We start from the raw sequence: 15,272 nt of genomic DNA on the forward strand, positions 1-15,272 counted from the left end.
ATTTAAAATGAATTAAAACAAAAACAGCATTGGCTTTATGGCATTATGGCTTTTCAGCAAAATTCAAACCGTAAAACACTTTTAAAAATGTTTAAAAAAAGGAAGAAAAAATGTAAAAAAAAAAAAAAAAGAACTGCACATTTAAAATCATGTGTAGTTTGTGTAGCAGTGTAATGTATCTGCAAACTTCAAATGTTTTGTGAATGTTATATTAAACATGTTCATGTGGATAATAACCAGCAGGTGGCAGGATGTTTAAGCTGCAGGTGCGTGTGTTCAATCTCTCTTCCTCTGTCTCTGTCTCTCTCTCTCGGTCTCTTTCTCTCTCTCTGGTCGTAAGAGAGGGGAGGACAGACGCACCTGCATCTCTCCACTGACCGCTCATTCAGAAGAATACACTCCATCTTTTTAAGCTGAATTTTCGCCTCATGGAGTTTTCACTCTTGCTTTACATCCCCGTGTTCATTTGCTAAAGTTTTGCCGAAGTATAATGAAGGTTTGAGGATGCGTTTATTGGAGATGCATCACTGATGTGTATCTCGCTCAGTCTCCAGCAGAACATCAGCATGATGGAATAGGCGTTTTTCTCTCCTCCTTCACAATGGGATTATTCAAACTTTATTTTGCGCTTTGCTCTGTCGGATTTGGTAAGCTCAGTTTTTGTCAGATGTCTTATTGCTAGTGAATTTCAGCAACGGGATGGTTACCTGGGATTCACTGGTTTTAGGCTACTCAGTGGATCATGACAACTCATTACATATGACAGATATTCACTGTACTAACATTCAAATTTACTGAAGTAATCTACAATTTTATATATATATATATATATATATATATATATATATATATATATATATATATATATATATATATATATATATATATATATATATATATGCTATTAAAAGGTAATAACATTGTGTTTACATAGCCTATTATATAAATTATATAAAAACATTTTTGTGGAGGAAATAGTAAGTTTATGCACACTCTAGAGTGTTTTATGCTAAAAAAATGTTTTTCATTTTGTGTTATGGTGTTTTAAAGTGTTTGTGAGCATGTTTATTATGCATGGCTCCTAGAAATTCAGTGTTGACTAAATTGAAAATACTGTATATTAAAATATTATGTGGTTTTCTGTTTTACCAGATGGGTCATTGTGGTGGTCATCAGTATATACAAAATATACAAAATCAGAGTTTTGTTATTAAGTGTTATTTATAGAATCTGACTCACTAATATAATTGCTGTTTTATTAAAATGTTGGTTGCATCAGAGAAAGTGATTCCTAATGTTAATGTTCCCTTAGTTTCAGGTTTCGGGGTTGATCCAGCATTACACGTGGACATTTTCCAGGAGTTTGATCTTGTGAGGTCAAGTGTTGGAGTCTCCCAGGTCAAGGGGTTCCACAATGAGAGCAGAGCATATCTGTTTGAAGGTACGAGTAACTGGCTTTTTAACAAGTCAGTTGAACTGGCATGTGGGTCTTTGCTTTTGTTTCAGCATCAGAGTGTAACTGACATCAGAGCAGCATTCCAGAAAAAGTGTTTGCAAGTGAGCCTCATCAATTTAGAGAAATTGGAATCCATTGTCAACATCTGGTGAGAGGAAAGAGCCAGGCAGACAGCTGGTTTAGAACGGCATAATTCCAGATCCCACTTAATCTCTCATGAAAAATGGATCAACCCAACAGTGAAACATAAGTCCCAGGAGTAAACAGGCTCCTGTGTTGAGCAGCAAGTTCTTGCCCATCAAAGAATTGTCATCTCATTCAGGAGAAGCAGTTAATGAGGACAGTGGGTATAGAGAGAAGGGAATAACATCTGGCCCCATGGCTCATTTTGAATGCCACGGTGATGCTGTTTATGGCTCTAGAGTTACAGTATGATAAATAGAATGAGTTATTAAACTCAGTTATTAAAGCTTTTTAAATCAAGTTTTTTTCATGACGTTTTCTGCTGTGTTTGTTCATTATTCTATTCTATTCTATTCTATTCTATTCTATTCTATTCTATTCTATTCTATTCTATTCTATTCTATTCTATTCTATTCTATTCTATTCTATTCTATTCTATTCTATTCTACTCTATTCTATAACACTATCTCAGAGTAACTGGTATAAAAAGCATGATGAACAGAACAACAATTTAGCGACAAAATCAGACAAGGACTGAACCAAACACTGGCCTAAATATACACCGGGACACACTGAGACTAAACAAGATAATTAACAATACATGGGTGAGACACATAACGGGTAAATTAAAAACCATGGTAACAAATGATCACAGACAAGGGGAACTGATGCAGAGACAGTGAAACCCAACTCAAACATAGACCACATGTGACAATTGCTCTGTTTTTCTGTTCTGTTATTGCTCTATTCCACTTTGCTCTGTTCTATTCTAAACATTTCTGCTGTGTTCTGTTTTTGTGTGGGTGCTATACTGCACCTGTTTTGTTTTATTCTATATCTGCTCTGCTGTGTTCTATTTTGTTTCATTCTACGCAGATTCCACCTCTTATTCTAATCTGCTGTATTCAGTTGTTTTATACTCCATCATTTGTGTAGTTAGTTTACTGTCTTCAGTGTCATGCATTTTATTCATCTATTTTATTGTTTTCTATTCTGTTCTAAACTTCTATATTCTTATTTGTGTGGGTGATATACTGCACTTTTATTATATGATATTCAATGTCTACTATATGCTATTCTATTGTCTGGCTTTATTCTATTCTATTCTATTCTATTCTATTCTATTCTATTCTATTCTATTCTATTCTATTCTATTCTATTCTATTCTATTCTATTCTATTCTATTCTATTCTATCAAATTCTATTCTATTCTATTCTATTCTATTCTATTCTATTCTATTCTATTCTATTCTATTCTATTCTATTCTATTCTATTCTATTCTATTCTATTCCATTATATTCCATTTTATTCCATTCCATTCCATTCCAATGTCTGGTCTACTGTATTCTGTTCTATTTTGCTCTTTCTATTATTTGTCTGTTCTACACTATTCCACATGTATTAAATTCTTCTAATCTGCTTTATTCAATTATTAATCATTTCTGTATTCAATTATTTATTTGTTTAGTTAACTTTATTCTATTCTAAAACTGCTCTGCTGTATTCTGTTTTTGTGTGGGTGCTATACTTCAATTCTATTCTATTTTTTCTGTTCTGTTTTATTCTATGTTTGCTCTACTGTTTTCTGTTTTGTTCTTTTCAATTCCGTGCCTATTTTATGCTATTCAATGTCTGACATTATTCTATTCTTTTGGGTTCGGTTCTATTCTTTGTCTATTCTATTCTGTTCTGTCCAATTCTACGCTGTAAAAAAATTGTGGTGTTTTTTGTTGGTTTAACTTAAAAAAGTAAGTTACCTGGTTGCCTTAAATTTTTGAGTTTATTGAAATTAAAAATTTGAGTTGATACAATGAAGGAAATTAGTTTAATAAATAGAAACTCAAAATATTTTTTGAATCTGAACCACATAAAAAATTTGATAAATCATGAAAATAGCACAATTTGGCATGTTTCACTGTGTCATCAGAAATAACACACACGATTACCCAATATGCTTACAAAAATCTTTTAATATTATTTTAATAAAGGCTGTCGAATCTCAAAAAATGTTCATTGTATTAACTCAAAATTTTAATTTCAATGAACTCAAAATTTTAAGGCAACCAGGTTACTTTTTTTCTAAATAATTTTTTACAGTGTACTGTATTCCATTCTATTTAGTGTTTTTCTGTGTTATCTTTTCTATTCAACACTGTTCCACATCTATACTAGTCTTATTCTAATCTGTATTCAACTATTTTATACTATATTATTTGTATAGTTTACTGCATTCTGTTATATAAAATTATTTTATTTTATTTTATTTTATTTTATTCTGTTCTGTTTTATTATTTTCTACTCTGCTGTTCTATTATGTTCTATTCGTTGTCTGTTCTATGCTATTCAATGTCTACTCTATTCTATTCTATGTCTGGCTTTATTCTATTATTTTTGGTTCTATTCTATTCTATTCTATTCTATTCTATTCTATTCTATTCTATTCTATTCTATTCTATTCTATTCTATTCTATTCTATTCTATTCTTATGCCTGCTCTGCTGTATTCTACTCTGTTTAGTGTTTCTATTTGGTTTTATTCTACTCCATTCCATTCTGTTCATCTGGAGGGCTGTTTTAGCAGATTTGTCTATAGCATCGGTGTCCCTCTGGTGATTTATAGATGGTTGTTAATCCAGATTGACATCCCATTTTGAGCAGTTTGGGTTAAGTGTCTTGCTCAAGGGCAGAATGGTGATGGTCATTCTCTGTTTTCTGGCTCAACCACTCTTCAGCACCTAGGACAAGAACACCAACCTTTTATTAACTTAAGCGTTATGCTGTCACCACTCCCATGACCTATAATGATGACAGATTTTTATGCATGGAGTAACGTTCTGGGTTTGCAGTTAACCAGCATCTGTGTCATCACTTCTGTTCCGCACTGCAGTATGAATGGTGTATGAGGGACTGCAATTCTGGGGAATGTATTTATACTGTGTACAATTTACGTGTGTTGTAGACCCATAAACTCTCAAACACACACACGCACACATAAAAGGTACACACTGCACTAGGCAGAGTTAGGATGCATACGTATTTAGTGAAAAAAAACTGTTTTTCAAAAAAGTCTGATATTCTAGGATAAGCAGATGCATTTGATATCTATGGAAGCAATAGTCTTGTTCTAATTTGGGCGGGTGGCACCTCGCAGTATTGATTGGCGCTCCAGTAAATGCCAGTGGGATTGCGGAATTGGGATCTAACAGACAGGCTCCGAGACAAGGTCATAAATGTGCAGAATGCAGATGAGAGACCTATCAATGTCGTCAATGACATCCATGCTGTGCTGTTTATAAAGAAGGGGAAAGGAGGCGAGAGAAGAGAAGAGGGGAGGATGGGGAGATATTAGAGAAAATTCAAGGCTGAACATGCTGTTGTGACACTGTAGCTAGACAATGTGGCAATGAGTAGGTGTGGGTGGGTGGTAGGAACAAAATCTTATATCCAGTGGCAGAGCCAGAGGGGTGTCCAGGATAGCATTGGCCTCCCGGGTGCCTCACCAATATTTAATTCACTGTACTAGCTGATTGAAATTTCTCCACTTGTTGAAAGCAGCATTTATTTTGACGTGCGGCGGCCACCCCGTGTATAAAACTCTAGTTCCGCCACTGCTTATTTCATGGAAAGAGTAATTCTATATCACAGAAACGTATGCATCACAGTAGTTATTTTTGTTTGAAATTCATCAAAAGAAGTTTCTATATTAAGCACAGTGAGTAACTGTTGGAGAATGGAATGAATTGAAGGGATAATTATTCTGCCAGTATTTGCTCATCATTCCAAACCCCTATGAATTTTGTGTACTGCCAAAGTTACATTTTGAAATATCCTGGACGCTGTTCTCAATATAATGAAAGTGATCGAGGAGTGAGGCTGTCAAGCTCTAAAATGTCAGAATAAGCCCCAAAAAGTATCATAAAAGTAGTCCATACTGTATATCTTGTACACTTTTAGAAAAAAGAGTTCATTAGGGTTCTATATAGAACCATAGGGTTTTACTCAACTCCAAAGAACCTTTTATGCTAAAAAGGTTCTATAATAACAAGAAAGAACCCTTTTTGTCACAAAGGTTCTTTGGGCTATTATTCATTCATGTATTACTTTATTGTACAACATTTTGTAGTTGTAATTAAATTATTGTTTATTAAACTATTGTAGTAACTTAATATCACATTTTAATCATGCTGATTTTTGGAGGAGAAAACTGAAATGGCACTCTTTATGTGATATTGATTGATTACATAAAATGAGATAAATATATACATTTTCTAACCCCCATATCTTGAATTTTGTGATCATTCGCATGCATTCATAAATGCATTTGAATACACTGAATAATGCAGTGAAATGTTAGTCAATAATATGAAATATTTAATCCAGAAAGGACAAAACAATTGATAATGAATGAACCCCTAAAAGGTCCCATATATAACATTTTCCTGGTTATAAAGAACCCTAAAGGGTTATTTTGATTGAACCCTTAAAAAGGGTTATATAGAACCTTTTAGGGTTTCCAAAAACGTAGCGCCGATAGAACCTTTTTGTTCTAAGAGTGTAGAGCAAAGGTAGAAAAATAGCAATGGCCAATTGTCTTTAATGAATCTGTTGATTCAATTCACAAATCTTGAATGATTGTTCATGAATTGGGTGATTCAATCACCGCCCACTGGCTAAGAAGATTGTCAGTAAACAATGTATTAAATTTCAGTCACATGAGACATTTGAACCACAATTAAGACACTTCCAACAGAAGATTTGGAAGAGCATGAGAGTGGGAAGATGGCAGAATTCAAATGTGTATATAAACTATCCCTGTATATACTTTAATAACAGTACTTTGATTATATCATATCTTCTTTTAATTGTAAAAATTACAGCTGAATCTGTACCTTGACATTACAGTTTCCAGTGCTAATACGCATCTATGAGTCTGAGCAGGAACTTGCTTTGACTGAAGGAATTAATAAGCAAATGGGTGGAACAGAGCAGAAGCAAACAATAAAAGAAAGAAGTTTGGCACAATTGTACCTCTTCCATCAGGACGGGTGCTGACTGGTTCTTTTAAGTGCCAGGATCAGATTCCTGCTCATTCATCAGCTATTTCAGCAAGCAGCAGCCAACAGGGACATCAGCTAAGTGTTTCTCCTGCCCAAGGATGCGGTCTGGACCAGACAAATGCTCTACGTCACTCGTAGCACTCGCATTCCTCAACTGAGATTCCGTGTCTCCACTTTGTGTTTGCAGTATTATAACATATTTTGCTGAGACCTAAAGGACTACTTCACCCATAGAAAAATAGAAATTCAGTCATCATTTACTTACCATATATGGCTTTCTTTCTTGTGTGGAATACAAAAGATGTTTAGCCAATTGAAAAGACAAGAGTGTAAGTAAATTACAGAATTTTCATTCAAAAACTGTTCATTTAAAACTCTCATCTGCTGCATTGCTTCTGTCCCAAGCCACTGTTTTGGTCACACAGGTTTGAGGCTTTGAGGAATAATGGACCTACGTCTTCTGATTAATGCAATGTTAATTTGAGGAGAGACACTTGTTCGTTTTGTCATTATAATAGGTTGTGAATAATTCATCAGTTGTAAATGAGGTTTTTCATTTTACATGGGCTTTAAACATTCATTAAGGTACATTACAATGGTGTTAGGACACACTTTTAAGTGCTTGCATCATAAGTAGCCTGACTTTTGATCAATTTAAGTGCTTTTTAGATGTAATTGCTGGCACGGATACTCAACATCGTTAGAAGAAAACTCACCAGCAACCTTCTTGAAAGGTTTTCAATTTAAATTCTTCCAGAATATTGTCGACAGCGTTAGATAATTTGCATCACACTGTGTTTATCTTGCTCCTAGGAGCACAGTTCTCATTTGTCATTAGAGTTATAATGGGATGGGGTTTTTGATAACTGGGAGCGATTGATTACAGTTTCATGGTGTAAAAAAAAAAACCCTCCTTGCTGATAGGTGAGGTTTCCTCATGCCCTGAAAATGGAGAAGTTTAATGTCAGAGAGGGATAAACTAGCTTTGTTTTTGTTTTGTTTTTTAATAACTAATATATAAATATTAAAATGTATATGATTCAATTCATTTATATTTAATTTTTTAACTAACTATTAATGTATTTATTTTTTATTTAGATATTTGTAGCCATTTATATATTGATATTTAGCTTTTTATTTGTACAGATTTCCAACCTTTTATTTTATATGGAATTTAAATGTAATTATTTAAAGCGTCATTGCTGATCATTTGCATAATTTCCTAGCGGATGGCCAGCAGTCTCTAGCTGCTCTTTGACCTTTAAATGCTGCCATCGAACGTCTAGCCTTTGATTTACAGCACACAATGGCGATAGAAGGATAGCACATCTGAGACGAAGTGTCGATCCAATAAGAATTAATCAGAGAGATGCCAGAAAAAAACCCTGTTTTCCCAGCACTATCCCAGAGGACTTTAATGCTGATACTTGTGAACTGTCTTGGAATCCATCAGATCAGCTGTGGTGTCCTCTGCGGATTGTTGAGGTTACCAGGTTAGCTTCGGCTCACTGTCGTACAGTGTATTTGATTAATGAAGGTGGCGAAACTCTGCTTCGTTCCTGCCATACAATAGGCTCACGGCTGCAGCTTACAACCCCCTTGAGCTTTACTTGACAATAGCTACAGAACATTAGTGTTCCCCGGTTGGCCTTAATGTGTGTGCGAGTGCGTGTGTGTGTTGCACCCCCCCCCCCCCACACACACACACCATTTGAGAAGACCAGACCCAGACATTTCTTATGTTTTGACAGGACTGATTTAAACATTTGTCCCTGAGGAGGCAGTCAACTTCCTCTGCCCTCCTCAGCTAACTCATCACATCTCCTAGTGATTCCTCCTTCCCTCCGTCTCATTTTTTATTTTATTTTTACACTTCTGGCCATTGCCATGCACTCACATCAGTGTCTCAGCATGACCCACATGTCTGTCGACCATCCTCATTTCCTTAAAATTGGTATCTGTATGCTCCAAGGAGGTATATAATTGCCATGATCTTTTTTTATCATTTTTTTTTTTTTTTTTTTAGACTGGTTTCTTAGGGGCTATTTACACAACAACAGCGTTAAGCAAACATTTGAAAAAAAAAGAAGAAAAAAAAACATTATTGTCTCCGTGTAGATTACAAAAAACATGAATTTGTGAAAATGGTGACATCATGCGAATGCATAATATGTGTTCGGTCTCCATGTAGCTTTTCTTATACCGTAACATTGCCAACTACTGGCCTGGCAGCAGAATGCAGCGTTTTTAATTGTGGATCCATGTGAACGAGGATCGTTTATAACATACTTGTCATGCTAGAGTGTGCGGACGGTGCACACAAGGTTTTTTTTTTTTTTTTTTAATGCCAACATGTGTGTGGAAAATTGCAATGTTTATACATCAGGCCCCAGAGCTATATATGGCATTTGACTAATCGTTCTGAAAAATGACATAATGACAATGATTATTACAGTAAGAATGTGCAGAGTCCCAAACCCTTCAGTAGTGTCTGTCCTGCTCTATTATGCAAAAAGGCAGCAATGAAATGGCGAAAAATGCTTGTTTCTTATCAGCTGGGGGTAACCGGACTATGCTAACCAACAAAACATTGACCCCTTATTTATCAAGCTTATTTCAGTATTCACACTCCCTCCAGAGTGGATATTTAAACATAAATATCACCAGATGGTCAATTTGGTGCAAAACGGCCACTTGCTTTCTGCTTTCTATGCCACTTTTGTTTGGAACCAGTAGTTACGAGTCTAAATGATTAACAAATAACTTACATGCTTATGATTGTGTTGTATACTTGGCATAACAGTGACACGGACGGTGATGGATGGATCAAGCATTTTCAGCTGTCTCATCTGTCTTTCTGTAATATAAGCCTGTATGATCATATAAAAGTGATCTAAGGAAGATATTAGATTTTCCTGAACACTGAATTTATCTCTTTTTAAATGATGAATTTGTCAGTTGATTTAAAAGTGATTTAGGAAGTGTAATTCAAATTTGAATGGAAATAATACAGAATAGTTACAGAATAGTACAGCATCTATTGTAACCATGGAATTAATTGTTCCATAACTCTTCATTTTATGGTCAGCTCTCTATGACATCCGCGTATGCCTCACGTCTCATGACTCATGATGGCAAATGGTTTCTTAATAGGGTAGTGTCTGTTTTTAATGTATTACATTCCTCTCATTTACAGTCTATTCTGTCACTCTCTCCATCAGGCTCATCAAGGAATGCAAGAGCTTCCCTCAAGGCAGCAGAGAGAATTCTTCAGAAGTTGAGAGGAAGAACAGAGTTCACTCTTCTACTGACCCTTAAACAAGAGAAATTCAGCTCAGGAGTGCTGCTGTCCATCCACTATGGAGAACAGAGGTATCACACTATCCATCCGCATCTATCTATCTATCTATCTATCTATCTATCTATCTATCTATCTATCTATCTATCTATCTATCTATCTATCTATCTATCTATCTATCTATCTATCTATCTATCTATCTATCTATCTATCTATCTATCTATCTATCTATCTATCTATCTATCTATCTATCTATCTATCTATCTATCTATCTATCTATCTATCTATCTATCTATCTATCTATCTATCTATCTATCTATCTATCTATCCATCCATCCATCCATCCATCCATCCACATATCCAGCCATCTATCTGTATCCACCATCCATCGGTGTATCCTTACAGTAGGTAAGCTTTTGCTCCAGTAAAACCCTCTTTCTCTTTTTTCTTTTTTAATTTACTGTTTCTCAGAGGAACACATAATCTCCCTGATGGAATGTCTGTAACATTTCTGATTAGGGTGTCCACTGACATTTCCTAAACACACACAGTATTGATTCTACCACCTCTTTAAGGTCAGCACTCGGAGTACAGGCCAAGAGATTTATGGATCACTGCTCATCTTCACATTCATTCAGAACGCACACATTCCCTTGAGCTCCATTTTTTCCCCTGATGCGTTGCTATATTCCAGAATTTAATAACAACTATTTGGCAGCTTAACCTTACTCTAAAGTGAGTGGTCTCACCCAGTGAATGGACTCATTCAAACAACCCAATTTCTGGGTCTGTCCATTTTCAACCCAGCATTTTTTAGAGTGCTGCAGAAGCCTCCTGCATGGGAACATAAGAGCCATGGCAGCAGTTATTTCCCGAAGTTCTTAGATGTTAAGCAAATGATTTGTGTTTCCTTGGCTTCCTCCTCAGGTTTCTGGAGGTTGAGAGCAGCGGTCTGCGTAATGAGATCCGCCTCTTCTTCCAGACCTCAGATCAGCGGCAGCAGAAAGAGGTCTTCCCCTATAGTCTGGCAGATGGACACTGGCACAAAGTCTCCCTGGCATTCAGTGCCACCCAAGTGGTGCTCCATATTGACTGCAACAGGTGAATGGCTGGAGAATAAAAGGACCACCAGAGCCAAATTTGAATGCCTTTCCTTATCAATGTTCACACATTGCTTTTTATTTGTACTTGCTTTCAGAATTTACGAAAGAATTGTGGAGACGCCATCTATGGACTTTCCCAGAGGAACAAACATCTGGCTTGGTCAAAGAAATGACGCCCATGGTTTTTTCAGGGTACAACATTGAAAATATACCATAAAATATGTAAGTTGTAAATTCGTCCTGTCTACATCTCTCTGACTTGCTTTCTGCGATATCTTTCTGTCAGGGAGTTATGCAAGATGTTCAGTTGGTAGTCGTACCCCATGGATACATTGTCCAGTGTCCAGATCTCAATCGTAGTAAGTACATTCTTCAAGGAAAAAAAAAGAAAATGTATGCACTTCGTTTACTCACTGGTCTGGAAATGCCATTAATGAAACTTCACGACTTTTGCAGCTTGTCCCACTTGTAATGATTTCCATGGGTTGGTTCAGAAAATCATGGAACTTCAAGATATTTTGGCTAAAACATCAAACAAGGCAAGTTTCAATATTTAACCTGACTTCAAAAGCTGATTTTTCTGCTTGGTTAATTTATTTAATTATACTGAGATAAAAACAATTGTTGAATTTGATCAGTTTCATTTTCATTCTGTGCATTGAATTTAAATGTGTATATAGATGTTTATTTAATCTGTTTGCATTGGGTCTGAGGTGGTACTTACATTGTGAAGAGATTTGTATTTACTTAGGATACTAATGTTGCAATTGTTAGCCATATAGTTGAAAGAGATTGAGTCATTTTGATGCGTTTCATTTTATTGGGACCTAGGGCCTACTTCCTTTTCATTCAAATACTCAGTATTTGTATTGTACGGACACGGGACATGATGATGTAAAAAATATCCGGGGGGAGGGGGGGGGGGGATTGTGGAAGTTCTGAGTTCTTTACAAGCAAACACAAAGTTTCTGAGGAGAATGCAAAACATGTAAAAAATGTTCCTGCATTTTAATGTCTCTTAAGGGGCTCCCTAGAAGTAGTAATAGTAGTGTGTGTGCGTGCGTGCGTGCGTGCGTGTGTGTTTGTGTGCGTGCATGCATTGAATGTCACTAGTTTTTATGTTCTGTTAATGTCCTTAGTAGTGAACCCCACAAATGCTGACTTCATCATAAATCTCTTATTTCCCTTTTAACATTTATTTTGCTTGCTCTTCTTTTTTTGTATCGCTTCCCACTAGAAATGATTCATTCAGTCACACCCTCTCTTCTTTCTCATGTCTTTATTGTGTCTAGCTGGCACTTGCCGAAGAAAAGATGAAGTACTTGGATGGCTGTTACTGTGAGAGGACATGCACCCTGAATGGAGAGATATATAGGGACGATGATGCATGGATAGATGGATGCAGAAACTGCACATGCTCAGTAAGCTCGTGTATTCCCAGGACAGGGTAACAGGATTGTTTGTTTGGGATTATTATTTTTCATTTATAGTTTGCTATCTGAGTATCAATGACAGTGCAGCTTAGTTAAAAATAACTTGCTTATTAATAACTTATTACGTGGAAATAAGTTAATGATTTGACTACTTTTTGTGGGAGCAAAGCATTTTGCATTCTCTCTCAAAACGTTTGCATTCTCTGGCAAAAGTATTGCTTTTCACACCAAAACTTTTGTTGTTTCTATTAAAACTACTGCGTTCCACAAGAAACAAAAATATATATATATATACCTTTTCCTATCATGTTATTTCCATCACAATTTTTTTTTTTGTTCAGGAGAAACCAAATGTTTTGTAGATATCGCAAAAGCATTGATATACAATTTTTACAACATTTAGGCTGGGGCTCTGAAATATGGAAGCTTGTCTGAAAAAAGAGCAAATTTTGATCTCATAATTCAGACTTTTGAATTGCAAGTTTATATCTCACAATTAGGTAATTATATACCAGTATCTCTAACTTTTTTCCTCAGAAATGTGAGATATAAACTCACTATTGCGCATTATAAAGTCCAATCCTGAAATATAAACTCATTTATCTATAAAGTCAGAATTGCAATAAAAATATTCTGAATTGTACGATTAAAACTCGCAGTTGTTACATATGGATCCACTGGAGGTAAGATGCAGAACCCAAGTGCAGTTTATTTGCATAAATCCAAACATGAACAAACATGACTTGAACTAAACTTGAGACATTAAATCAACATGAACATAAACCTGGACTTGACACACCAAACAAATGTCATTAAACAGCAGTTTACACAAAAAATCACAAGGACGCATGGCAAACAGGAGGGCTTAAATACACAAACTAATGACTAACAAGACACACCTTTGAACAATCAAGACAAGGAACCAATGACAGAAAGGAACTGAGAACCGACATGACTAAATCAGCCAATGACAGCATGACACGAGAGACTAGGGAAGCACATGACATGATCACATGAGGGGCACAATGGAATCAACGTGAGAAAGGGAAACATGACAATGAATATAAAAAGAACATGACACATGAATATGAAACAGAACCAGGACACTAGACATTACAGATCCCTAAGGGCAGCTCCCAAAGCCCAACAGAACCAACACAAAACATAACAGAGCCTAGGAGGGATGGTGGGCCAGGCCCATGTAGGGGAACAGGACATGGAACTTGGCGAGGCTGGGAGCATGGGCGGACCTGGTAGTTCAGGAAGCCATGGCAGCTCAGACAGTTCAGGAAGCCATGGAAGTGCAGACTGTTCAAGAGACCATGGCGGTGCAGGAAGTTCAGAGGACATTAGAGTCATGGCCTCCATGGCCTTAACTCCGTGACCTACTACCCCCAACCAACAACAAAAAACAAATTATTGGGTAGAGCTATGGGTTCATGGCCTGGAGCATATCTTGAAACCTGATCAGTGACTGGAGCTCTCTCTGGACATTGCTCACGGGCTGGAGACACTGCTGGACTCTGGTCTTGGACAGGAGACGCCGCTGGACTCTAGACGTGGACAGGAGACGCAGCTGGACTCTGGATGTAGACAGGAGATGCAGCTGGACTCTGGATGTGGACATGAGATGCAGCTGGACTCTGGATGTGGACAGGAGATGCAGCTGGACTCTAGACGTGGACAGGAGACGCCGCTGGACTCTGGATGTAGATAGGAGATGCAGCTGGACTCTGGATGTGGACAGGAGATGCAGCTGGACTCTGGATGTGGACAGGAGATGCAGCTGGACTCTGGATGTAGACAGGAGATGCAGCTGGACTCTGAATGTGGACAGGAAATGCAGCTGGACTCTAGACGTGGACAGGAGACGCCGCTGGACTCTGGATGTGGACAGGAGATGCAGCTGGACTCTGGACACAAACAGGAGATGCAGCTGGACTCTGGATGTGGACAGGAGATGCAGCTGGACTCTGGACACAAACAGGAGATGCAGCTGGACTCTGGATGTGGACAGGAGATGCAGCTGGACTCTGGACACAAACAGGAGATGCAGCTGGACTCTGGACACAAAGAGGAGATGCAGCTGGACTCTGGATGTAGACAGGAGATGCAGCTGGACTCTGGATGTGGACAGGAGATGCAGCTGGACTCTGGACACAAACAGGAGATGCAGCTGGACTCTAGACGTGGACAGGAGATGCAGCTGGACTCTGGATGTGGACAGGAGATGCAGCTGGACTCTGGACACAAACAGGAGATGCAGCTGGACTCTAGACGTGGACAGGAGATGCAGCTGGACTCTGGACACAAAGAGGAGATGCAGCTGGACTCTGGATGTAGACAGGAGATGCAGCTGGACTCTGGATGTGGACAGGAGATGCAGCTGGACTCTGGACACAAACAGGAGATGCAGCTGGACTCTAGACGTGGACAGGAGATGCAGCTGGACTCTGGACACAAACAGGAGATGCAGCTGGACTCTGGACACAAACAGGAGATGCAGCTGGACTCTGGATGTGGACAGGAGATGTAGCTGGACTCTGGATGTGGACAGGAGACGCCGCTGGACTCTGGATGTGGACAGGAGACGCCGCTGGACTCTGGATGTGGACAGGAGACGCCGCTGGACTCTGGATGTGGACAGGAGACGCCGCTGGACTCTGGATGTGCAAGACGTGAGCAGGCTGGGCTGTGGTGTGGACTGTGGGATTATAGTAGCCAGGATTATGGAGCCCTTCA

General features: G+C 37.8%; 1 protein-coding gene across 1 annotated transcript in view; it reads left to right on the forward strand.

Annotated features, from left to right (window-relative positions):
• Nucleotides 1-331: 331 nt before the first annotated feature.
• Nucleotides 332-15,272, forward strand: part of nell2b (neural EGFL like 2b) — a 51,117-nt gene continuing 36,176 nt past the window's right edge. The window contains exons 1-8 of the mRNA XM_067427531.1: nucleotides 332-647; nucleotides 1,313-1,441; nucleotides 9,918-10,068; nucleotides 10,922-11,095; nucleotides 11,193-11,289; nucleotides 11,384-11,456; nucleotides 11,554-11,636; nucleotides 12,390-12,518. Coding sequence (XP_067283632.1) covers nucleotides 602-647; nucleotides 1,313-1,441; nucleotides 9,918-10,068; nucleotides 10,922-11,095; nucleotides 11,193-11,289; nucleotides 11,384-11,456; nucleotides 11,554-11,636; nucleotides 12,390-12,518 — 882 coding nt within the window. The 5' untranslated portion in view covers nucleotides 332-601. The remainder of the gene's footprint in view (nucleotides 648-1,312; nucleotides 1,442-9,917; nucleotides 10,069-10,921; nucleotides 11,096-11,192; nucleotides 11,290-11,383; nucleotides 11,457-11,553; nucleotides 11,637-12,389; nucleotides 12,519-15,272) is intronic.

This window comes from Pseudorasbora parva, chromosome 20, assembly GCF_024679245.1.
Source record: "Pseudorasbora parva isolate DD20220531a chromosome 20, ASM2467924v1, whole genome shotgun sequence".
Taxonomy (NCBI): Eukaryota; Metazoa; Chordata; class Actinopteri; order Cypriniformes; family Gobionidae; genus Pseudorasbora; species Pseudorasbora parva.